The sequence below is a fragment of the Natator depressus genome, chromosome 25, assembly GCF_965152275.1.
Source record: "Natator depressus isolate rNatDep1 chromosome 25, rNatDep2.hap1, whole genome shotgun sequence".
Lineage (NCBI taxonomy): Eukaryota > Metazoa > Chordata > Testudines > Cheloniidae > Natator > Natator depressus.
The window spans coordinates 15465515-15489952 of NC_134258.1; the positions used below are offsets into that span (position 1 = coordinate 15465515).

Consider the following 24438-nt stretch of genomic DNA (forward strand, 5'->3'; position numbering starts at 1 on the left):
TGCCCCCCCCCCCGGCTCCTGCCCCCCCCCCGACTCCCCCAGGGGCTCTGTGACACCCCCCCGGCTCCTGCCCCCCACCCAGGGGCTCTGTGACCCCCCCCCCGGCTCCTGCCCCCCCCCCCAGGGGCTCTGTGCCGCTCCCGGCTCCTGCCCACCGCCAGGGGCTCTGTGACCCCCCTGTCCCGGCTCCTGCCCCCCCCCGCTCCCCCAGGGGCTCTGTGACCCCCCCCCCCACTCCCAGCTCCTGCCCCCCCCCGCTCCCCCAGGGGCTCTGTGACCCCCCCCGGCTCCTGCCCACCGCCAGGGGCTCTGTGACCTCCCCCCACTCCCAGCTCCTGCCCCCCCCCACTCCCCCAGGGGCTCTGTGACCCCCCCCCCACTCCCAGCTCCTGCCCCCCCCCGCTCCCCCAGGGGTTCTGTGACCTCCCCCCACTCCCAGCTCCTGCCCCCCCCCACTCCCCCAGGGGCTCTGTGACCCCCCCCCACTCCCCCAGGGGCTCTGTGACCCCCCCCGCTCCTGGCTCCGCCCCCCTCCCCGCCCACTCCCCCAGCACCGTGCTCAGACAGGGGTGCCAGGGGCCCCCAGCCCAGCAGGGCGCGGAGCCCAGGCAGCTGCCGTTGAGCGTTCTGGGGCCCGTGGGCTCACGGCCTGCCCGTGCGGCTGGCTGGGTGCACACCAGGGCATCTGCGAGGGAGCCCGCTTCACCCTACCAAGGGCAGTCACAGGACATCACCGCACTGCACAAGAGATTGCGCTTCTTCCCGCCCAAGCATCCCATCCCGTGGGCCCTCTGCCCACACCCAGCTGGGCAAGGCAACTGGCCATGCGTTTCAGCAGGTGCTTTGGAGTCACCAAGAAGGGCTCAGCTTTTCCTTCCAGGCTGTGCCATTTGAGTTCCTCTCTTGTAACCATTTCCTGGGTTGCCGAGTGCCTTCTCCTCCCGGCCACCCCCTCTGGAACACTTCTCACTTCCCGTCCTGTGGCCCTGGATGGGGAAGCAAGGAGCCAAAGGGGTACACGTGGGTCCCGCTCAGGAGGTGAAGGACATCCCCTCTGTCCTGGTGATCCTCCCAGCTAAGCTGGGCAGTGCGAGGGCCTCAGCCTGTCAGCAGCTTAACCGCAGTTTGCAAGACCTTGCAAAGTGCCCCATAGGAGGCCATGGGCCCCTGCTGCCAGGACTGGGCTCAGCAGCTACCACATCAGGGGTTAGGCAAATGCAAGGCTACTGCAGCAAAACCACAGGGAACTCGTGACAGCACTTAAATACACTGAGCGTTTCCTGAGCTCAGTCCAGTGGAAGTTCCCCAAGGCACAGAGAAGGCATCTAGCCCCCAGAGCTAGGTCTCTGCCCCTCCCCCCAATTTGGTCCAGGCTTCCTACAGCACTGTTTGGCTATGGCACAGAGAAGAGCATCTCCCCAGGGGAGGAGCTTCCAAGAGCCCCTCTTTAGCTGAAAGCTAATGGCCATGTTTGTGCTAACCGTGAGCAAGGTGCCATCCCTACCCTGTGGGTGAAGTGAGAGCAGCTGCACCAGAGGGACTGTTACATTTCCCCAGTGTAGACATGGCACCAACATCCCCACACCAGTCTTGCCCATCACCCCTCCTCCCACCCCTGGGCTCAGGGCTAGACGCAGGAGAGACCCAAAATGAGAGAGAACTAGACCAGGAAGTTACTCAATAGATTCATTTGCAGGAAGGGTATTCCTATCCCGAGTCCCAAGAATCTGCATTTGTGACATCAACACAATTAGAGCAAGTAGAAGGGAGTGTGCATCAGGCTGGGGAGGGCAAGGTCCTGGTCTGTTTGCATGGAAGGAGGATGGGGCTTAGCGACACAGAACCATTTCCTGGAGGGGCCAGTGGGTGGAGGACATGGAGATGTCAGCGTTTGAAGGGGCCGGTGGAGCTAGTTCACATAAGGCATCAGTACGGGCAAAGGGTCAGGTGTCAGGCACCAAATCAGCAAAGCAAATGTAGCGTGTCCCCCAAGATTTGCTGTGCTTAAGCCTTGTCCCCCTCTGGTCACAGCACCCGGCAAGCTGCGCAGCATAAAGCAAGATCTGCAGCCAGTCTTGCTGGTGCCCAAGGCCGGGGCAAAGCAGGGCAGGTGTGGGGCCCCATTCCTGGTTTGGAATGTCTGCTGTGACAGGCGTAGGTTCCAGCCCAGCGATGGGGCACCTCCTCGGAGAATGAGCCGGAATGTACCCTCCCTTATTTCATCTCGACAGAGATCTGGAGAGGGAAGAGCCGAGGGGGTCAGGGAGTTCCCTGATGTGGATAGTTGCTCCTGCGCTTTCAACGCGGTGTATTCAACACACTTATGCTGGCCGAGATATCTGGAAGCCTTTCCAGGCCCATGCTGCCAAGCTGCTCAGCCAGGCTGCCTACTGGAGTCAGGGTGACCAGATGCCTCTCTCCAGCAGAACTTGCTCTTTTAACTGACTCTCCAGCTGGTGCTGCTCCCTGACCTCTGCAGGGCTCCTGCTGCTGCTCTTCCTGATTACAAGGCTGGGCTCTCCCTAGCACAGCTCCTGGTGCTAGACATCCTGCGTGAAGAGATGCTTCAAATTCCCATGTCCAAATTCAAACCATCTTGTGCCTTTTCTCACAACAAACCCCCGCTCACAACTGAACTGGCCCCACCTGCAGCAGAGGTTACTGGGCATGAGCCCAGAGCTGACATCATACCAGGCAAAAATACATCCCCCACTGCCTCTGGCTGTCTGGTCACCCCAATTGCAAGGCCAGGAGCTGGGGTGCAGGGAGCTGCCCTAGGCTGGGGGTTAATTCAGGCAGAGAGACTGGATCTTCAGAGGAACTGGGACTCAGCCCCCCCGTCTTTGCAGGCATCTGGCTTTTCACCCTGCAAAGACACAGATCAGTCAGGGACCCTCACGACATTCCAGACACAGGGAGGGGCGTAGAGAGGAAATGGCTGCAGTCGTATTGCTGGAGCTCTAAGCCTCAGCCCCTGCCCTTGCCTTGCTCCCCTCCCAGCAGTCCCTAGTCTTTAGCCCCAGTGGGCACCCTGCCAGGGAGGCAGGCTGGCTCGAGCTGCTTGTTCTTTGGGCAGGCAGGACAACAGCTATTCCAGCAGTTTCGCCAGTAGAGGGGCGTCCCCGAATCTGGCTAGTGGGCATCCTTAGGGCAAGAGCTGGCCAGGGTGCTACTGCAGCTCATTGCCCAGAGCCTGGGGAGCAGGGCGCTGTGACCGTGGTGCATTGGGAACAGCTGCCCACACAGGGTTTCATGCATTTCCAGGGTCCACTCACCGTGTACATCTCACAAACCATCTTGAACAGAGCACTCTGGGCTCGCTCCTGGAGAGCGTCTGTGTGTTTCTGAGCAGGAGAGAGAGAGGACAAATTGGTGTCAGCAGCAGCCCATTCCCAGGCTCAGCCTCTGGCTGGAGAAGGCAGGCAGGTGCTCAGTAATTCCTTCAGGAATCTAGACATGCCTTTAGCTAGGGCTGCTGCCTGGAACACGAGCGACAGCTCTGCAGCGCTTCGCTCCAGACACACAGGACGAGATGGAGCGAGATCGGATGGTGCTACCTGGCTGCGTCAGTTGCTACCTGCATGGTGCCCTCAGCATTCACCGGGGTCCCTGTTCGAGCAGCTGCAGAATGGGTGTGTTTCTTGTCAGCACAAATCCAGGGCTTGTGTCTGAGCACAGCGCAGCCTCTTGGGGGCTACGGCTCGGGTACAGAACATGCCGCACGCCAGGGAAAGTCAGTGTGAAATCCCCTTGCGGCCCAAGGCCCAAATCATTGCGCCCATGGGGGACATCGGTCACACCTGGGCCAAGTGGGTACAATGTGTTACCTGAGCAGAACGGCAGCATCAGGCCCCCACGTGGCCCAGGTGTAAGTGACGTGACGTGGCGTCAGGCAGGGGAGTGCCACGCCTCAAGCAGGACGGGCTCAAGGGAACACAGCAGAACTGCATGCAGGGAGCTCACACCGCACCTGGCTGGAGCCAGCCCCTTGGATTCAGTTTCCTGAGCAGATTCACCCCAAAGCAAGTGGACGTTCATAGAATCATAGACTATCAGGGTTGGAAGGGACCTCAGGAGGTCATCTAGTCCAACCCCCTGCTCAAAGCAGGACCAATCCCCAACTAAGTCATCCCAGCCAGGGCTTTGTCAAGCCTGACCTTAAAAACCTCTAAGGAAGGAGATTCTACCACCTCCCTAGGTAACGCATTCCAGTGTTTCACCACCCTCCTAGTGAAAAAGTTTTTCCTAATATCCAGCCTAAACCTTCCCCACTGCAACTTGAGACCATTACTCCTCGTTCTGCCATCTGCTACCACTGAGAACAGTCTAGATCCATCCTCTTTGGAACCCCCTTTCAGGTAGTTGAAAGCAGCTATCAAATCCCCCCTCATTCTTCTCTTCTGCAGACTAAACAATCCTAGTTCCCTCAGCCTCTCCTCATAAGTCATGTGTTCCAGTCCCCTAATCATTTTTGTTGCCCTTCGCTGGACTCTTTCCAATTTTTCCACATCCTTCTTGTAGTGTGGGGCCCAAAACTGGACACAGTACTCCAGGTCGAATAGAGGGGAACGATCACGTCCCTCGATCTGCTGGCAATGCCCCTACGTTTCCTGCCCCTTTGTCTTCACTGCAGGGCAACCAAGGGCAGCCAGATGAGGCTCATGCAGGAGGCAGCGGCAGGGCCTGGCTGCTGAGATAAAACATTTCCTCAAAAACTCCGCAACAACTTTAACCCTTCGCTTCACCACAAAGACAGGCTCTGTGGGTGCTTCTCAGAGCCGTTCATTCCTCCCAAATCCCACAATGCATTGCACTCAAGTCACCTACCAGAGCTAGATACCAGGTGCATGGGCTCCATAGCATTAACAGGCACGTGCTTTGGGACGCCCCCCCGTATTTCACACGCTAGGTGGCTGGTGCTCCCGTGCTGTAACACCTGGCTCTGTGTGGGACTGCAAGAGACTGACCCTCTGGCTACGAGACCCACCGACTGCCCTGCCTCAGTGTTCTCAAGGGCAATAGGCCTGGGTTTTGGAGCTGAAGGTCCCAGGTTCTAGCCCCTGCTTCCCATGCACGTCTATTATCTGCAGCACATGGACGCTGCACTGAACTTCTGGCTCTGGTTGCTGCCCACTGATTCGTTGTGTGGCAATGCCCATGGGCCCTGCCAGCATTTCAGCAGGAAGGCCACAAGACACCATGTCTCCTACCCCATTGACGAGGATCCACGGCACGTAGTTATGGGGTGGGTTGAGGGCATCTGTCAGTTGAGCATTGTGGTGCATCAGCTTGTTCCCCAGATCTCCTGTCACGCAGGCCGTGATCTCAGCCAGCTGGGTAGCTGGGGCATAGACCTGCAGGCACTGCGAGGAGAGGAGTAGTCAGAACCAGTGCAGAGAGCTGGTTACCCAACCGCCCACCACACAGGAAGGCTGAGGCCAGGGGCTCCTATCTGTTCTGAACTCATTAACCCACAGTGCAGGCTGGAAGCACAACGGGCCATGGGACTCAGCCAGTCCCAGGGGCAACCCCCGTGACTGCCTGCATAATGCTAGAGTCTCCAGAGCATGTCCCAGTTCACCTGCCACCTGGGCCTCACTCCTGCAGAGCACCTCTGGAGTGAGGGCAGGTGCCTGGTGGCAGCACGGAGGGGAAAGCGTCCTTGCAGTCCACATGGGATGGCTGAGGCGTGGCAAGAAATGGACATGGCCTTGTCCTTGTCACTAAGCTGCCAATGGCCAAGGCCGGATGTCCCACCAGACACAGATTGGCAGGAAATGCCAGCCCTTCTGGGCATTGGGTCAAGACACTTAATTGGACCTGGGCAGGGGAACAAGGGGCAAGTGGAAGGGGGGTTACTGTGGGGTGGGTGCAGAGACCAGCTGGCTGAGGCAGCTCTCCCCAGGACTTGATTGAACCAATGGAGTTTTATAGCTCTGGGCCCGCCCAGCACTGCCAACGTACAGCTGCAAGATTCTCGACCACAGAGCCCGCCGATTCCATGCAGAAGATCACAGGGAAAAACCGATCAAAGTCCTTCAGCTGGTACATCAGGCAGGTCTGGAAGAGCAGGGCAAGCCACAGTGTTAGTGCCCTGAGCCCAGTGGGAACATACCCAGGAGCAGAAGCCCTGCCTGAAGAGCCCAGAGAGGCTGTGCCCCGGGGGTTCTCCAGTTGGCAGAGCCTAACATGACCAGCTTCTCCTCCTAGGGAGAGAGGAATGGCTGCAGGGGGAGCCCCACACTTCACTGTCAACTGGGAGAGTCCTATGGAGTCCTTTCCCCAAGGTGGGATGATGCTGAGAGGCCTATAATGAGGCAGCTGAGGGGCAACCCCCCCGAATCCTGTGGAAGGCCCCGGGGAAGGTGTTGCTGCTCTCTGATGTTCACCCCGAGATGTCCTGGCTCACCCCCATGGGTCACACCTGGGTGCCTGGCTCCCGATGCCAGCACAGCTGCCTGAGTGGTTCCTGGACTCTGCCCTGTGGGGCCAGGGGCCTCTTTGCTCCTTCCCTTGTGCCAGCGAGGACGTGAAACTCAGCAGGTCGAGTGTCAGATGGTGACCGTGCTGAGGCCACACGTGGGACAGGGCCTAATTCCACCCCAGGCTAGTCCCGTAGCAGAGCCCTTGTGGCTCTCACCATGGGCCCCACCTCCGGGCCAGGGACGAGGGAGCCCTGCCCCCTCCTCCCCCACTCCAAGCACAGCTAATGAGTCCAAGTCGCCCCTGGCTCAGTGACACGGGGGTGGGGTGGAGTGTGGGGGGTCCCATCACCTAACCAGGAGCCACTGTTTCCTTCCATCCCGCTGTCCTGCACATTCCACCGGCAGCACACCCCTCCCCCCCCCAATCCTAATGCCATGCCTGGGACCAGCCCCACCTCAATCATGTTCCCCTTGCACTCTGGTTCGCCATGCTGGCATTCGAACTGCCACTTCCCGCTGACGTTCTTCTCCTGCAAAGGAAACCGAGTCAGAGCCTAAGATAACACTACCCCTCCCCCACATGCCTCCCCATGTGCCGCCCCGGCACTCACTCTTCCCCCTCGCCCCACAGCGTGTGCCCCACACACCCTGCCAGGATCAGGGCAGTGGGGGGAGGGAAGACCAGGCTACAGGGACAGAACAGTCGTGCAGTCCCTACCCTTGGCTCAAACTGGGGTGCAGGGCCCTTTCCCCCACCCTCTGCAGCCAGAGACTCTGCCTCTTACCTGGGCATTTCCGTACGGCACCAGTGTGATGTTCATGATGTCATTGAGCATCACCCAGGTGGGGAAGAGCTGGGTGACCAGGAAGCCGCGGCAGGCCGGGCACAGGCTCTCGTAATACAGGCTCAGCGACACAGGGTGGGCTGCCTGGGGGCGGTGGTAGAAGTTGGTGCATTGCTTCTCCACCTGCGTGCAGTGAAAGATAAGGGGAGGGGGGATGAGCAGCAGGGTTGGGACAGGCAGAACCAGGACTGGCACAGACCCCAGAACAGATGTGCCACATCAGGGCTGGCCCTGCCCCAAAGAGTGAGCTGGGACCCGGCCATCCTGAGCTCTGGTTCCGGCTTGGTCACAGACAAACCGGGCGTGCACAAGGGAGTCATGAGCCTCCTGGGGCGTGCGGAGGAGAAACCTGACCCTGCTGGGAGCCACCAGGGTGCTGCAGCAGCTGCTGTGAGCAACCCGTTTATGCAACAGCCAGCGAGGGGCCTGGGGACAAAGTCCCTTCCCCAGAGGCGCTTGACTGACAGGATGGGGGTGCCACCTGGAGTCACCTTTAAATAGCAACCAAGTGTGCTGGTGCCGACAGGTGCAAGGAGGGTCCCTGTCGTAGGACTTTGCTCTGCCTCTAGCCCAGCTCGTTTGTATTTTAGAGGAAACAGAGCTGGGAGACCTGCCAGCCCTCCCCAAGAATCCGGGCCAGAAGGGAAGTGAAACAGGACACCGGGGTTTTCAGTGGGGCTTTCTGGGGAGCTGCAGCCGAGCCTGCCACACACCAAGCAGCTTCTGGGGCTTTCCAAGGGGATTTTCTCAATTCACTTGGTTCAAACGTGCACTTCAAACGCTTAGCGAAATGAGTCCACACCCCACGGAGGGATTGGGGGATGGGGGAGACATCCAGGTCCAGAGCACTCAAGGGCTTTTTTCCTTCTGGTTCCGGGAGCACATCCGGGCCCCTAGACTCTCTCCTGCTTCAACGTCCCATCAGATCCAGTTCTGGCTTCTGTTCAATGGGCAGAATCCAACCCAGCAACTGGGGCGTTAGCAAACAAGCCTGTAAGCAACACATGCAGCAGAGCCTGGCTCCCATTGCCAGGCCGGGTCTGCGGGGTCCATGGGGCCAGAGCTCAGGCTCCCATTGCCAGGCTGGACCTATGGGGACAGACCCTGGGGCTCTGGCTCACGTTGCTAGGCCAGGCCTGTGGGGCCCATGCGGACAGACCCCGGCCAGGGCTCTAGCTCCCGTCGCCAGGCTGCGCCTGTGGGGTCCATGGGGACTAGGTGACCAGATGTCCTGATTTTATAGGGACAGTCCCTATATTCAGAACTTTGTCATATATAGGTGCTTATAACCCCCCACCACTGATTTTTTACACTTGCTGTCTGGTCACCCGAATGGGGACAGACCGCCGGGGCTCAGGCTCCCGTCGCCAGGCTGGGCCCGCGGGGCGGACCGAAGCTGAGAGTTTGGAGTAGCGTCTGGTCGGGGCTGCCAGTTTCTGAGCCCCACACTCTGAAGCCCACACCGTGGTTGTGCAGCTTCAGGCCCCGCTCCCGCTCCGCAGTGGGAGGGTTATTAATAGCTGCTGTGCTCAGAGCGGCAGAAAAAGCAGAAGTATCAACAATGCCCCCACACAGCTGGATGGGGTGAGGGCAGAGCAGGCTAGGGCCATGGCAAGGGTGCGGCGACAGAGGTCAGGAGCTGCATGGCAGCGCAGCTCTCCCATGGGGATGGCAAATGGACCAGGGCCCCAGGTGTGTCCCTCTTGAGCCAGGGACCAGGGCCAGCTTCCCCCTGCCCTGCAGGCTCTCTCCTGAGCCTGCCCACATCAGGGAGGCCAGGGGCAGCTCTGAGCCACCAGGCGAGGCACAGGGTCAGAATGGCGGGGCTCCCCCATCCCGAGGCTCCTGCCAGCGCTGAAGGCCTGGGCTCGGCTCAGGGGGTGACTAAGGAACAGGGAGGTGCGGGGAGTTAGCCGGAGCTAGGACGCTGTTCAGCACCATGAAGAGCTCATGATCCAGGCGCTGCAGCGTGCTGCCCCTTTAGGTCTGGGGCCACGGCCACAGGCAGGCACTGGCACCAGGCACTGCTACCCTGGAGCACAGGGTAAAGAGCAGGAACCAGATGCTTGCTGGGTCCCATGTACAACCCCTGTGGGGGCGGGGGGGGGCGGTGAGGCACAGCGTTGTCTGCGCTGCTCCCAGTGAGGCACAGGAGATTACAATTAAGAGCTTGGATCCTGGTGCCTAGATATTGGGGTGATGGGCAAATTCTAAGCTGGGCAGGCAGGAACTCAGGCTGGGGGAGCAGGGGGTTCTTTCTCTGACTTGTGCTTATTTTCCCAGCTCAGCCCCTATGCTGAAGCTCATGGGGATAGGGCTGCTGCTGCTGCAGTGGAGAGCTGAGGGGGGCTAGCCCCTAGAGGCAAACCTCTCTCCTTTCCCCACAGCGCCCAAGGAACGCCTCCTCTTACGGACACATCCACAGCCAGGAGCCCAGGGGCTTGTGGCCTGCGAGTCTGCTCGGGGCAGGCTGGGTCCCTAAGTGGGTTGCAAGGCCCCAGCCCTAGGGGGAAGGAGTCAGCACTGTCTGCCTTTTACCCAGCCTTGCCCCAGCGAAAGCGAGGGGACAAGGGATGGGAAGGGATTTACTGTGTCTCACAGGGGGCCCGTAGGCAACATTGGTGTTGGAGTATCAGTGAGTACATGTACTGCCCCCTGATTCGCCAGGGGTCTGAGCCGGTTTCTCTGCGGTCAGGGTCACTGAGGGGGAAGCTCAGCTCAGCCTTGTTGTGAAAGGACCAGGCAGGTTCTCCTCTTTCCCGAGACCAGAGAGGAAGCAGCTGCTGCCAAACCCACAGGACAGAGCAGGGCGAGATGCCAGCTCCCCAGCTCCCGCTTGGAGCTCCCCAAGGACAGGCTGCCCTGAGTCGTCCCCCTTACCTGGCAGGCCACGGCAATCTTCCAGGAGCTGCACAAGAGCCTGGGCGGGTAGTTACAGGCTGGCAGGGAGTCCCCACCGCTCACAGCCCAGAGGGCCAGGGCAGCCAGCAGCCAGCGGCTCATGGTGCGATCAGCCTGGAGGGGAGCCAGAGTGAGTAGAGCTGGGGAAGGAGCTGGGACTTTCAACGATCTCTGGTCCCGCCCTCAGCTGCCTGCCTGCCCAACTCGGCCTGTTCTTCCTCCTCCTGTGCCTGCCCCACCTTCCAGCTCAGCCCCTGCTGACACCCGGAACAGCAACCACATCTGGGCACCAGAGAGGGGGCAGGGGACAGTACGAGCCGTGCACTGACCACCTCCTGCACACACCTTTCACTGTATGGGGGTAACACCCCCCAAACCCCAGAGAGGGGTCAGGGTGCTAGGTGCTGTACACCCTCCCAAAGGAGCTCACAGTCTACATGCAGGATGAGGGGGAACAGGTGAGGCAGCAGGCTGGCAGGGCAGGACAGTTGCACTGCGGAGACCGACAGGGAGGGGCTCCCTCTGTCCCAGGGCAGCATTGCTCGGAGCTGCCTGGCCCCCATTGTGCCTGTTGAAATCAGCAGCAGTCCCCCTGGAATGCACTGAGACCAGGAGGCTCCCAGGGCTGGGCTGGGGCCTGCTCCCTTCCCAGCAGTTCAATGGGGGATTTATTTGCACAGGAGGGTGAATCGGCCTATAACCCACCCCCTGGGGAAAGGGCCCCTTGCTGCCTCGTCGCCGCCCCCAGAGCCAAGGCTGCTTCCCAGGTGCCGTGGGGCAGGCAGGCTCGGAGGCAGAAGCCGAGAGCTGGTTGGTCCCCACCCCAGCTCAGGGAATTAGTGCCCCGGAGGCTCTCAGCCCCCTCTGCTTCACATTGGGGGCAGGCTGGCAGGAGACGGGTCTGCACAGCTATAGGCTTGACCCCTCCCAATTAGATGAGGAACAAGGGGCTACACATGCACAGCCCCCTCCCCAGCCCTCCCCACTGGCTGCCTGCTCTGCCACGTCTGCGCACACACCATTCCTTGGGCCCCAGCAGACACTGAGCGAGCGCCACTCATGGCCTCCTGGCTGCTGGCAGGTCACACCACAGCCCTGCTGCTCCGACTGGCACGCCAGGGCAATGGTCTTGGGCATTACCTGGGGGAGGCCCTTTTGAACTGGTGAGAAGTCGAGAGGCTCAGGATGTTGCCTGGGCAGAACAGCTTGCATTGGCACCCTGGCCACAGGCTCCCTGTGCAACTTATCCAGCCCCCAGGCAGGCGGGTGGCCAGCAGTTGCTGAGGGAAGAGTGGAAAGCACCATGCAAGCCCTGGGTGCAGGTCTATGCTGGGGTGAACATGGGATGCCCTGTGGTGTTCCCATGGCCAGTTCCATAGATAAAATGCTACAAGTTACTGTCCCCAATGGCCATGGGGAGACTTCTACACATGACCCCCAAGCTGAGCCAACAGCCCCTATCCCCCTGCATTACCCTGAACAGTGCCCGAGGACACCAAGTCCCAGAAGTGCTGGCTACTTCCCATGGCACAAAAATCTGCTGGCCACAGTGATGTGAGAGATTTGAGGAACTTCCCTTTTCTAGGGAAAAACAACATATGGCCACTTCCTGCCCTGTCAGGGGGTCAGCTTGTCACAAGCTTGTCTCCCCAGGGTCCACATCTCCCCCTGCTCACTTGGGAGAGCCTGGGGCACCAGCAGCCCCCAGTTAGGGATCCAGGGCCTAATGCGCATGAGATTCAGTGACTTTCTCTTGGACGCGATGGGAAATCCACCCCATCACAAGCCGGCTGGGCAAAAGAGCTTTCCACTGCCACGGGGGCCCAGAGTCACGTCTTACTGGGGGACCCATGGAGGGAGCATGTAACCCCATGCACTGCAGCCTCCTGTGGGCAGGCCTGGAGCAGCGCAGTTGGACCCTCGTGGGAGGGTCTTTGTCTGGCAATTGACACCTTCTAAACAACTGGACAGGCCTCTCCCTGCCAGAGGCACCTGGAGCCCTGCAGAGGCGGTGGGTGCTGCCTGCCAGAGTGTGAGCGGTGGGGAACTCCCACACAGGGCCCAGTTTTACCTGCTGTTCTCTGCAGCACAGGTAACCAGCCAGCTCCTGTTCCAGAGCTCCCCAGCAAGATAATTTAACCCTCTGGGGAAAAGGCAGAAGTCAGACAAAAAACACTCCTGAACTTACAAGAACATTTTAAAAGAATTAACCCCCCCCCCATCCAGCAGCTTAATTCTTTCAGTTTATTTCTTCCTTTGTTTAAAGTACCGTACAAAAATGATCTGACAGTAACAAATCCTGGGCTTAGGTTAGTAAACGTACACAGAAAGAGCACAGAGAATGACTTCTGCTAACAGACAGAAGACATGGCGATTAGAGTATTTATTATTGCATATCTCATAAGAGCTAAAACCTCAGGAGTGCTCACCAGCCAAGTTCCTCTCGGACTGAGTGCAAATCCCAGCATGTCAGCCCGCCCCCCCCAGCAGGCAGGGACCTGTGCAAGGAATCAGGCTCTTGTCTGCTGACAACCCAAACAGGCTCTTTCCTCCAATGAAATTAGGCTGCAGGCTTAAAACAAACCACCTCTGACTAATGCAGCCCAGAGCTTCCTGCAGAACAAGCAGAATTTCAGCATCCTGCACAAAGCCACATGGTCCTGGGGCCAAGAGGTGGGTTCTAGACCAGGACCTCCTTCGCTGTCCTCCCAATCAGGCGGTGACCCCATGCATTTGGCATGTGTGCTCCTGCCCCGAGCTTCCGCGTGCTGCACAAACTACGATGGATGGAGCCGGGAAGCAGAAGTGGCTCAGGCCCCCCAAAGCAGCTTCCCCCCTCCCCTTGTGACACTGCCCACTCCCCACCCCCAAATCTCCTCTGCCCTGATGCCAGGGGGAAGATTTGCACTTTCCCCCCTACCCAGTAACGCTGGCAGCGCAGTCACCAGGCCCACAGTGGATGGAGGAGTGGAGAGAAACAAGAAGGGAACTTGCAAAGGGCCTGGCCAGGAACTGGGCACTTGGTCTCAAATCAAAGCCCCATTTCAAGGAGATTTGGTCAATTTCTTCCACCCTCACATGGCAGCCAAGACAAAAGGGGAAGGCTGGCTGGGTGCTATTTCATGTTGGGCAGCCTGGAGCTGTGCAAAGCAGAACGAGCCGACTCTCTGGCTTGCGGCTTTACATTTGCCAGGTGGGATGAGGACACGCAGAAGATGGGCCTAGAATCACAAGAGGTTCTGATTCACATCCTGACCGAGGGTGCAGATGAGATCGCAGACAGCAGAGCACAACCAAGGCGATCCAAAGATAGTGTTCTCACGGATTAATCCAGAAGACGTAAACAGCAACAGCTAAAGCAAAGACCAAATCACAACTGGCTTATTCCAAAGGAGCCATGTCATAAAAAAAAGAAAGAAAGAAAGATTCAAGGGCCTTGTTCTTCCACTGGAGGAGGAGAAAAAGCCAAGTTTTTAAGAGCCAAGTCAGGCACCATCAGAGAAAGTCAGCCAGGGAAGGGGAGGGGGGGGGGACTTTCCTCTTCATTGCGTACTGGATTGAGAGCAGAGCCTTCCTTCTGCAACAGGCACAGGATGCAGCCACTGACCACATTTCCATCCCCAGCAGTGTTCTAGCCACTCTGAAAGGGCCGTGCTAGCAGATGCACAGAAGCAAAGCAACCACCGGTCAGAGCATTCACATGGAGCCGGTTCAGCTCCCAGGGAGCGAAGGGGGAATTTCAAATTCCCCCGAGGAGAAGCAGGCTTGGGTCAGGCAGCAATAGACCAGGCAAGGTGGGCAGAGGGCAAGTCTCTCCCAAGGAGCTAGAACCGTCCATGCAGGGAGAGGCGGGTGAGCCCACCAGTGAGAGGAGGGTGAGGCTAGAAGCAGAGGCGAGAGGTTTTCCTAATCTCAGCAGGATCCCAACACCCAATGCTGGCGGAGTTACCAAGGTGCTTCCAAACACAGGACGGCTGAGGAGCCGGAACGCAGCATCCCCAGCCAGCTCGCTAGCTGTGCAATGGATGTAGTGTATGTAACACCTGCCAGCCCGTGCCCCCCAGGGACAGAGCAGCACCTCTACCCCCAGCCCAGGTCCTGTACCTCACCCCAACAGTCCCGCTGTCTGGCAGCACAGACAGGCGCCGTGAGCCAAGTCGCCACACTGAGGTGTGGGGAAGGCCGGGCACAAGCAGCAAGGAAGTAAGTGGCTAAGTATTAATACTAATATGTACAATAGAGGGGTCAGTTTTTATGGCTTAATTTCTCAAGGAGCAAGTCAGCTTTTGGGAGAGCAGGTAGGGTTGCCCCAGCTCAGGGGGTCTCGTGTGTTTTGCATGTCCCTGCGCCAGGAGACAGGACTCCAACCAGCCAAAAGCTGGGGGTGATCTTCCTGACCAATCGAGTCACCATCTCCTAGGCCTCTCCCGAGGGAGCTTTACCTCCCTGCACCTCCCACCTACTGACAGCTGCCACACTGGGCTAAACTCACTGGCTCTGCCCTTCATTGCCCAGAGATCCCAAAATCCAATCCTCAGTGTCCCCCTGTGCCAAGGGGGTCAAAGGAGCAGCAGCCATTGTGGCTGCTGACCTCAGCCTGAAGCTAACTCCCTTCTTGCCCCACACATGTGGCTCACTTTGGCCAGCATGTGGCTGGACCCAGCCGTGAGTCCTCCAGCCACCTCACTCCACCTGCGCAGAGTCCAGGGAGCTCAGACAGCCGAGCTCCACCCAGCGAGGAGACGCCAGCACTCGCTCGCTGAGCCCCGAGTCCGTTCCCACCAGCGCAGGCACCAACGCCGCAGAGCACGTGGACAGGGGTGAGAACAGAGACCCATGCTCACACCGCCACACGTGGGCCACATCAGCTCCTGCAATTCCCAATGACACGAGAGCCCAAGGCAGGCCGCACTGGGCTCCACCCACACCGTTTCCAGAGGAGCTAGAGAGGAAACCAGGCCAGAGCAGCAGGACATAAACAGCAGAGCTGATGGTGCAGGGGTGAGAAGGGTGCGGAGAGTAGCGTGGTCGTGGCAACGAAGAGCATCCAAATCTCTTCCACGCCCCAGCGCGCCCACACACGGTATGCACGCTACGGGACGCACACCCCGCCCCAGCAGATCTCACACATGCTCCTTACCCTGCCAGCTGAGATCTCCCCCGCCCACCTCGCAGTCCTAACCATGCTGCTACTGACACAGACCAAGTGTCTGCCTCCAGCTGGGACGGAACATAAGGCCTTTGGAGACAGACCAAGGGGCGAGTAGCACCTCCCTAGAGCTGGGCAGGCACAGTGCTGAGGGGAGAGTGCCATGGGATCCTCAACCCTCCTGGCACTGCCAGCCATGCTGGGGCAGAGGGGCAGGCACTGCAAGGTGCTGATGCCTACTGAGGCACCACATCCCACCCAGGAAGCTTCCCAAAGCATTTTGCTCTGTCGAAGAGAACCCCCCGTCTCACCCAGTAGGTAACACTGGCCCCCGCCCCACAGCGGTCAGACCTATGCCCAGCACTGCTGCCTGGCTCAGGCATCATCACGAAACACACAGCAATTCTCCTGCTCCCTCGTACTAAAACAGACACGATTGGAAATACTACAGAAATGCCCAGCTCCTTCCCCAGGGCTAAGCTCCATTCCCGCTCCCTACAGTACTCAGGATTAGAAGTGCTTCGGAAACAGTTGGCTTCGCACACATATAGTTCTACCTCATGCATATACATTGCTCCCTGCCGAAGCCCCGGGCAGGAGGGGCATGGCCAAGTCCCCACCTTTCCCTTGCAGAGGGGGCCTCTCTTTGCATAGGGCTCGCAGCATCAGACATTCCAGGCACCTCTGACTTTACGTTCTCCCAGGGCCGGGGATGTGCTCGGTCTGTCGCTGCCCGGGGGTTGCATATCATAACAAGGGTTCTGCATATGAATGAGCACTAGCAAGCAGCTGATTATAAAATAACCGTATTTACATGGCTACAGTTCGCTGTGATCAATGACACTGAGGAGACTTCCCAGAAGCAATGGACAAGCACAGCTGTGCATCCCCCAGAGGCGGCCAAGGGAAGCACTGGTACCAACACGGATTTCACAGCTTAGCTGGCACAACCAAGGCGGAACAGGGGGGTTAGTAACGAACTAATCTAATGGGGCCTCCCCAGCAAGCCACACACAGAGGTTACATGGAATGTGCCACCAACACCTGGCATCTCTGCCAAGGAGCCAGCGTGCTGAGCCCTCGCCAACCCCTTCAATGATCGAGTTCCCCCTTTTCTAGCTCTCTCTGGGTGAGGCTGGTGCCCCGCAGACCAAAGGCCAGCGCTCACTCCAGCCCGCAATATTACTGAAGTGGAGGGAAAGGAGAGAACGGTTTTAGCAACGACCACTCGTGGGTCAGGAAAGAGCGCTACCTGCCCCGTCCCCGCAGGGCTGGTCCCACCAGCGCTCTGGGACAGGGGCAGCACCAGAGTTATAACGTGAGACGGGGCCGCTGGGCTGGCGACCCCACGGTGCACCCTGGACCTAGGAACCGAGCTGTACAGCGACACACAGTGGGGGAGTGGGAACTGCGAAGGGAGAGACAAAACCCCACACAGCAATTAGCCTGCGACTGGACTCCTCCTCAGCAAGGCTGAAGTCACGAGCGGCTTTTCCATCCCAAGCCGACGGCCCAGGGTTGCCTCCCCATCGGCCAGCGTCCAGCTGGGTTTCTACTGCTGAGCGAGCGGGACACCAGGAACAGGTCACAACATCCCACAGGCTCTGGAGGGGCAGGAGACTCATCTAGACAAGGGCCAGAGCCTGGGGAGGAGCCAGAGACAGCCATTGTGCTCTGCGTCAGTGGCTCATCTGGCAGGTGGCTGGGAGAGGACCGGGTAAGCCAGTGTGACATTCAGGGAGTCATTGTGCTGCACCAGGGACATGTGTTTGTAGTGCAGAACCAGGTCCTTCAGGGATGCGTACAGGTTGTAGGGCTCGGCAAAGCCGTAGCCGGTCACCGTCTTGTAGATCACACAGTGCTTGGTGTCTCCATCCACCCTGCCGGGGAAGCAGAAACACATGAGTCACCGGGGCTGCCGTCAGGAGCGGGGGACACGAGCTGCCGGGGACCCCTCCCACAAGCCATGCAAGACGAGAGAGGCCCGCCACTCCCCGCCTCCCAGGGGCAGCCCGCGGGGGACGAGACACCCCCACATCCCTGCAGGAATCGACCAGCCTATCTGCAAACTTAGCAGAGAAGCTTCAGCCCTGCGTGTCTGGAGCCGAGCCTGCTCCAGGCATCATGCCTGCGCCCATTCAGCCTGTTCTCCCCTGATGGGAGAGCCCAGCAGTCCCTTGCACACCCTGCTTCGGCCAGCCCGCCTCCCCCAGCCGGGCTGGGGCTGGCAGTTGGAGGGAGACCCACGGTGGCCCTGCAAGAGGGGGAGGGAACTCACACCACGGAGCAGGCGTAGCAGCCCTTCTGACTGCTCTCGCGGATCAGGAAGGTGCCGTCGCGCTTGCCACACAGCATCTCCTCCGCCTGCACACGGTTGATTTTCCCCACGTACCAGGTGCGCTCCTCATGGTGCGGCAGCTCCTCCTCATCGTCCATCATGGAGTACTGGCTGCAAGACAAGCCCGGGGCTGAGCAGACCCTTTCCCCACAGGTATGCGCCCACTGCTGGGGGAGGCTACGCCAGTTCCGCTCCCACACGCAGAGCTACGTTGCTATGCAGGAGACCCCAGCCTAGAGCGGTGCCTCCCCAGCGCCAGCACCTTCCCAAATACCCCCTGGGCCTTTGACGCTTCCCCATGGCTCAGTCCCCAGCCCCCTGCTCCACCAGGCACCCAGGGAGCTCTCACGGTAACCTGAGGGAGGCTGACAGCGTCAGGGCCTGGTACCAGCTTTGAGCCCGCAGTCCTCGGCCCCTGCAGCCCACAAGCCACCAGCACAGAGGCACCGTCAGTGCCGACAGAAGCCCCTGAAACACAGGCAGCTGCATCTCCCCCATGTCTCAATACCCCGTGAGAAGGAGCTCTACAGTCAGCCTGGTGAGAGCACAGGGCTGGGGACCGGGAGCTCCTGCTCCTGCTCCCAGCCCAGCCCAGCCATCGTCACGCTGCGTGAGTCCCTGCCCCGCTCTGCGTCTCAGTTCCCCCCTCTGTAGCACGGGGCTGGGACCCGGTGCCGGGGGCTAGCCGTGTGTGCAGTGCTCTGCACTGCAGTAGCAGAGCGAGGCCTCGAGGGGGAAGCAATGCTCGGGCCACTCCTCCACTCAAAGCCAGGCCAGGCTGGAAGGGCTCTCCGAGCAGCCCGCAGCGCCCCATCGCACTGGGCGCAGTGGAGGGGACACTTACTCCTCCGTCTCGTTCTTGATGCCCAGCCATTCATTGATTTTCTTCTGCCGGGCCCCTTTCTGCGTCAGCCACCTGGGGGAGGAAGACGAGAACTGAGTGATTTCCAGGGCGGGAGAGGAGCGGCTTCACAAAGAGGTCATTCCGGCCTCAATTTGTGAAAGAGGTCATTCCGGCCTCCTTCACAAATTGATCCACCAGGGGGCAGAATCCCCCACGGAATGAGCCAAGCAGGCAGGATCGGGGCCCAGCTGCCCCTTGAGCTGAGCCCCACAGGGCACAAGGAGGGTGTACCGGGGCCAGAGCCCCAAACACGGCTGGACGCCCAGCCAGAAGCCAGCTGGGATCAGTGAGCAGCAAGGACAGATCACAACTGGGGCCACAGAAGGGCCCAGGGGCTGCTTCTTCCCTCACTCCCAGGCCAGAGCCGGGAGCTGGGGCGGGGGACGGGGCAGGCCGCGGCACCTACACCAGGTACTGGTCCCGGAGCTTGCGCAGCTGCATCAGGTCCGGCTTGAGGCTGTTCATGCGCTTGTCGATCTCCCGGTTCTCTGAGGCCTGTTTCTTCAGGTCCTGCTCCAGCTTCATCTTGCTGTCGTGGATCTCAGTGACGCGGGACTTCAGCTTCTCGGAGTTCATCAGGATGCTGCGGGGGAGGGCACAGGAGTTACGGGCTGGGGAGGGGAACCTGGGCCTGATGCTGGAGCCAAAGGGGAAGGGCTGCCAGGCAGCTGGAGCTGGCTGGTGGAGGGGGGGGGAAGGACTGGGGCAGGTGCAGTATGGTAGGGCTGCGGGGTGATAGGAAAATCAGGCAAGCAGTTTGCCTTGCAAAGGAACTAGCCCTGCTCCATTCAGGCTCCGCCCATGCCCGAGGCATCTGAGCACCCACAGCTGGGGCGGTGATTGCCCTGGGGCCTGTGCCCCTGGCAGCGCCAGGCTGGGCCCTCACCGCTGCACCTCCTTCTCGTTGCCCTCCCGCCGGAAGCGCTCGATGTACTCCTTGCTGCACTTCTCCTGCGTCTGGCACTGCTCCTCAAAGATCTTGATGGTTTCGTTGAAGGCCTCGATCGCCGTCCTTTTCATCTGCAGCTCCTGGGGGGAGGGGGCATGCTGAGTGAGAGCCGAGAATCGGGGCCCAGCCCAGTCCCCTGCCTTCCCAGCAACGCCCCAACTGCACCCCACCCTGGGCTGCCCAGCAACGGTCTGATCCCCAGCCAGCCCTCCCAGCCACGCCTCAGCCCCCAGCTGGAACCTTCCTCTGAGGTCCTACAGCCTCTCAGCGAGGCGACTCTGCCAATTCCTCCCCCTTCACCAGCAGGCTGGTATCTGCACCCCAGCACGGCTCTCCCAGGGCTCTCCAGGGCCCATATCACCTACAGAGCAGGGCAAGCCAGCCAGAGCTCAGGCCCCACCGGCAGCGAGGAGCCGTGCAAGGTATTACACCCCTGTGCTGGCTGGAGTCCCAGGTAGAACAGCAGTGGAGGACGGGGCGTGCGTGGCCCCAGGGGACCCGCGAGGGGGCTGTGTGGCCCCGGGGGACCTGCGAGGGGAAGCGGAGGCACGTGGCCCCGGGGTACCTGCGAGGTGCGCGTATACTCCTCGTACAGCAAGTCGTACTCCCGGCTCTTGTCCTGGTATTGCTGGTGATAGACCTTCAGCTGCTCCCCCACGGCCTCCACGCTGTCCTCCTTCACCAGCTGGTCCTGCCACACAGAAGGCCCCAGGGCGAGTCAGAGCTTGGCACTGCCCTCCCACCCACCCCCCACCAGCTATGCGGGCACCGCTGCACTCTCACTGCAGGACATGGGGCTGGCCCACCATGCCAGCGCTGCCCAGGAGTGAGAGGGCCATAGGAAGGAGGTGGGGAGAGGCCTGGGGTAGGGCCAGGATCGGGGGAGCTCCCAGGGCACCAGGAAGGATGAGACAGCAGGGCATTGTGGGGCCCTGTGCCTGCCTGCGCCGAGCCCCGCCTCTTCCACCCCGTGGACAGGACAGAATTACCTGGCAGCGGGAGGCACCCAGAGGCCCCATAGACAGCCCCAGAATATAGGGTCTGCCCACATATCCCTGCTTGCGCCCCTCAGCAGCCTGGCCCAGCCTCCTGCCCCTCCTGTCGCGTGGCCCCCACTGACCAGTGTCCCATTCTCCAGGCCGTGCTCTTGCCCAGGGGATTGTTTGGGCAGCCCCAGCTCTTCCACCCTGGCCACGGCCCCTTGGACATCAGTGTCAGGCTGGGGCCGAGCCCCCCATGGCTCAGGGGATGCAGCTGGGCCGGGAGGAGCGTGTCCCAGGACACCATGCAAACGTGGCTCCCCTTTCCCCTTGCTGGCTCCCTGGCCAATGAGTGTCCCCTGGGCAGCCGGGCCTCGCACGCTCCAGGGAGGTGGGAGGATCTGCTGCCAGCTCCGCCAGGGACCTGGAATCCAGCATTTTCCCAAGCCCTTGGCATGGCCACTTGCCATGGCTGGGCCCTGTGCTCACATGGACGGCGCTCAGCGTGGGGAGCAGGGCTGGGGCAGCTCCTCCGTATCAGCACCAGCCGCGGGGCTCAGAACCCCCCAGCCCAGGCCTGACCTGCTGGTACTTGGAGATGGGGTACAGCAGCTTGCTGTCCAGCTTGGCGTTGTACTGGGCCAGCGACTCGTGCCGGTAATGGTTAATGAGCTCCACCACGGAGCCGAAGGTCAGGGGCTCCGAGAAGCCATACTTCCCCTCCCGGTGGAAGATCTTGATCAGCTTGTTGTTGCCACCTTTCCTGCGGGGCGGAAGTGGGAGCAGGGAGCGAGCTCAGCGCCAGGCAGAGACCCACTTGTCACATCCCCGGGAGACCAGCTTGGCAGTGACCTGCCCCCGTGCTCCAGCCATGGCAACCTTCACACTCACTGTGGGGCTCGGAGCACCCAGCACAAGCCTGGCCGATGGGCATCCCCTCAGTCCAGCATCAGGGAGTGATGGAGGCTGGGCACGGGACAAGGATAGGTCCCCCCACTGCCACCCCTTCTGCAGATGCCACACTCCTTCCCTCCCTCACTGCATCATTCCCCCCAGCCCCTCACAGACACCCGGGGCAGCGGGGGAGCCTGTCTGGTCTGGAAGCTGGCAGGCTATCAGTGCTCTACAGCTCGGGGGTGCTGCAGCCCTGCCGCCACGCTGGGGCTCAGAGCCCTAGTCCTGGGGCAGGGAACCGCCGCAAGCCAGGCGCGCACAGTGGGCAGAGCCCGGCCAGTCAGGCGCTTACCTCGGCGTACAGCTAGTGGCCCTGCCTAAGGGGCTTGGGGCACCCTTACCTTAGTGTGAGCGTGTACTCCCCCTGGATCTTACTGGAGGCATCGCGGACCAGGAAGGTGCCATCTGGTGTGTCGCGCAGCTTCTCGTTCACCTCCTCCCTGGGGAGGGGACAGGGCACGCGTGGTCACAGCCGCCAGGGCACGACCCACAGAACCCACCCTCGCCCATGGGGGGCTGGAGTGTAGGGATTAGTCAGTCTCACCCTGCCCAGCCCCAGCCCCACACATCCCCAAACAGGGGGGCCCCACGCCGTTAGCAGCTCCCGAGGGTCTAATGGCTACCCAGGGGGCATGGGGGGTGCTCTCGCTGGCCCGCTGCCCAGAGGAACACGGTGTGAAGAGCCCAGTACCTGGAAATGTCGCCCCAGTACCACTCCGCCTCCTGCAGGGGCGCGCTGCTCCCATTGGCCAGGCTGGCTCCACCGGGCTTTGGCTTCGAGGGCTTCGGAGGCAGAGCTGCAAGAGAGCCAGGTGAGCACTGGAACTGGGCTGCGCTCGGGCCCTGCTCCGGCCAGGATTTGCTCGCCACCAGCCCCAGCACCGTGCCACATGCCTGTCTCGGGCTGCCCCGGCCTGGCTCCAAATGGGCGTCGAACCGCATTGGTGCTGGGCGCGCCGAAGGTGCCACCCCGAGAGCCCCGATGCAGCATCCTCCAGGCAGGACCCACTCCCTTGAGTGTCCCCCCAAGCGCCTCCCCATGCGCGGGAGAGACCGTCTCTGCGCCCGTCCCAGCTCAGGCCAGTTCAGCGAGTGCCCCACTCGGTGCCCGTTCTGTGACGGGGGCCGACGGGAACGAACCGAACACGCAGCCCTGGCGGGAGGCTGAACAGCCGCCTCCTTCCCATGTCACACAGGAAGTGAGCAGCAGCCCGGAAGGCCCCAGGGCGCTGCAGCTTGTGGGGCTCAGTACCTGGCGGCACTTGTTCTGGCTCCGAGTCCTTCACCTGCAGAAGCGTTTCCAGGAAGAGTCCTGAGAAATCGGGGCTCAGCTCTGCACTGCAGGGAGACAGGGACTGGAAATCAGCACCCGGGAGAGATGCCAACAGATCCGGGAAGGAGGTATCGCGGCAGGTGCGGGGCTGTAACCTGAGCCAGAGGGGGATGGGGGTTCATTGACCCAGCACCCCCCACGGGCTCTAGGGTGCACGCTCAGATGAGCAGTGCAGCGTGCTGCATTACCCGGACAGCCTGTAACCCTCGGGTAAGGGGTTGGGGGGATGGGACTTCATTCTACTGCCCCCAACTCACCAAGCTAGCAAGGTGCTCCTTGACAGACAGATGCAGGGTCTGCCCCACTTTCTAGTCCCATCTCTGCCTGCAGCCTGTGACCCCAGCTCTCCACTCTGGGGGTGAACAGGTACTCAGCTGCGGGGTGGGGCTGCCAGAGGCTATGGGGAGGTACTGGCTGTTACAGTTTGGGCTTTGCGCCCCTTGCTCATACCAGCAGTTTATCTCCAGCGGGGCTAAGTCAGGGTCTCTTTACAGACCACCAGCGAGGGGCCGACCCCATTTGTCTCCCCTTGATGCTGGTGCAGGAGGCAGCGTGATCTGGGTGTGACAGGGTAAGGTCAGGGGCCACTGTCTGCAAAGCGTCACCATGCAGGAGGTCGAGTACAGGGCCCTCAGCCACACTCTGGGCTCCTGCACACCCCTAGCTCAGAGACCCGGCCCACGGCAGCGTGAGCTGAGCTGGCAGGCTGGCTCCCACGGCAGAGCACCACCAGCCATGTCTTGCTCTCACCCATCTGCCCTCTGGTGAGACGCAAACCCCCAGCCCACGTACCTGGTGCCAGGCAGCCGGAGCAGCAGAGGGCCGAAGATCTCGCCCAGGGCCCGAGGGTGGAGGCCGTTGCTCTCGGCCTGCTGGGACACCTTCCCCAGGTGGTGGAGCAGGAACTGCAAGGTGAGCAGGTTCTGGAGAGGGACTGCAGGAGACTCCAGCGCCAGCAGCAGCTGCTTCCTGCAGCTCTCTGGCTGCGGGATCTCTGGAGAGAAGCAAGACACACGCTGGAAGGGCAGGGGCCAGGCCTGCCTCACTCTCCGGCGCTCCCAGTGTTTACGGGCTGCTCTGTAATTCACCTGCCTCTGGTGCACCGCGGTTAACACCAACTGTGCCCTGGAGCCCATCAGTGTCCTCCCCCACTTCCTGCCCATGAGCTTCCCCTCCCCCGCAGCACAGCCCTTACCCTGCAGGATGCTCAGGATCTCGCCATGCACAGATGCCGGGAGCACAGGAGCAGGCAGATCCTGCAGGAAGCCTCGCAGCGCCTCACCCAGGGAATGCACGTCGAATGGCTCCACGTCACCCAGAGCCCAATCTGCACAGAGCAAACAGACCCTTCCAGCAGGTGCCGGGGCTCACACACGGCAGCCCCCGGCAGCTCTCTGGCCAGCTCAGCTTTGAAGGATGTATCTGGAGTTTCCCCAGCGTGAAACTTGGGGGCACGAGAGACCCCAGAATCCACAACAGTGGCTGCTGCTGGGGCACAGCAAGGGGGTGGCACATGGGAGGGGTCCCTCAAGGCCCAGCACAGGGCAGAGCTGCCAAGGACAGACATGCTCTCTGATTCCCATCCCCAGGGACCCCCGGCATACAGGCCTCGCTGTGACACAGACTGCAGCAGTGCCGCCCCAGCCCTGACAGGAGCCCT

The 24438-nt window shown here is 60.9% G+C and overlaps 2 protein-coding genes across 4 annotated transcripts in view; both read right to left on the bottom strand.

Moving 5' to 3' along the window:
* Positions 1 to 1706: 1706 nt before the first annotated feature.
* Positions 1707 to 10285, bottom strand: IFI30 (IFI30 lysosomal thiol reductase). Its single transcript, XM_074939766.1, has 7 exons — positions 10151 to 10285; positions 7211 to 7393; positions 6881 to 6955; positions 5965 to 6060; positions 5211 to 5363; positions 3276 to 3344; positions 1707 to 2866 (listed from the first exon to the last, which is right to left on the bottom strand). Exons 1-7 carry the CDS (start codon positions 10271 to 10273, stop codon positions 2813 to 2815), a joined length of 753 nt encoding a protein of 250 aa, XP_074795867.1. The 5' UTR covers positions 10274 to 10285; the 3' UTR covers positions 1707 to 2812.
* Positions 10286 to 12390: 2105 nt separating this feature from the next.
* The window catches only part of PIK3R2 (phosphoinositide-3-kinase regulatory subunit 2), a 36498-nt gene continuing 24450 nt past the window's right edge, over positions 12391 to 24438 (bottom strand). For 2 of the 3 annotated variants that reach the window (XM_074939764.1, XM_074939763.1), the window contains exons 5-16: positions 23974 to 24105; positions 23571 to 23772; positions 22698 to 22873; positions 22137 to 22242; positions 21787 to 21885; positions 21074 to 21254; positions 20077 to 20202; positions 19449 to 19591; positions 18969 to 19145; positions 18503 to 18574; positions 17599 to 17769; positions 12391 to 17200 (exon numbers count right to left, since the gene is read on the bottom strand). In XM_074939764.1, the coding sequence (XP_074795865.1) occupies positions 17008 to 17200; positions 17599 to 17769; positions 18503 to 18574; positions 18969 to 19145; positions 19449 to 19591; positions 20077 to 20202; positions 21074 to 21254; positions 21787 to 21885; positions 22137 to 22242; positions 22698 to 22873; positions 23571 to 23772; positions 23974 to 24105 (1778 nt within the window). In that variant the 3' untranslated portion in view covers positions 12391 to 17007. The remainder of the gene's footprint in view (positions 17201 to 17598; positions 17770 to 18502; positions 18575 to 18968; positions 19146 to 19448; positions 19592 to 20076; positions 20203 to 21073; positions 21255 to 21786; positions 21886 to 22136; positions 22243 to 22697; positions 22874 to 23570; positions 23773 to 23973; positions 24106 to 24438) is intronic. The other variant, XM_074939765.1, reaches the window with a different exon arrangement.

What these genes read in the sequence shown, in the direction of transcription:
- IFI30 (XM_074939766.1), bottom strand. Translation starts at nt 10,273, where the DNA reads ATGAGCCGCTGGCTGCTGGCTGCCCTGGCCCTCTGGGCTGTGAGCGGT. An exon ending in TGGTCGAGAATCTTGCAGCT is followed by an intron (nt 5,364 to 5,964) that starts GTACGTTGGCAG and finishes CTCTCCTCGCAG; the next exon opens with TGCCTGCAGGTCTATGCCCC. An exon ending in TGGTTTGTGAGATGTACACG is followed by an intron (nt 2,867 to 3,275) that starts GTGAGTGGACCC and finishes GTGTCTTTGCAG; the next exon opens with GGTGAAAAGCCAGATGCCTG.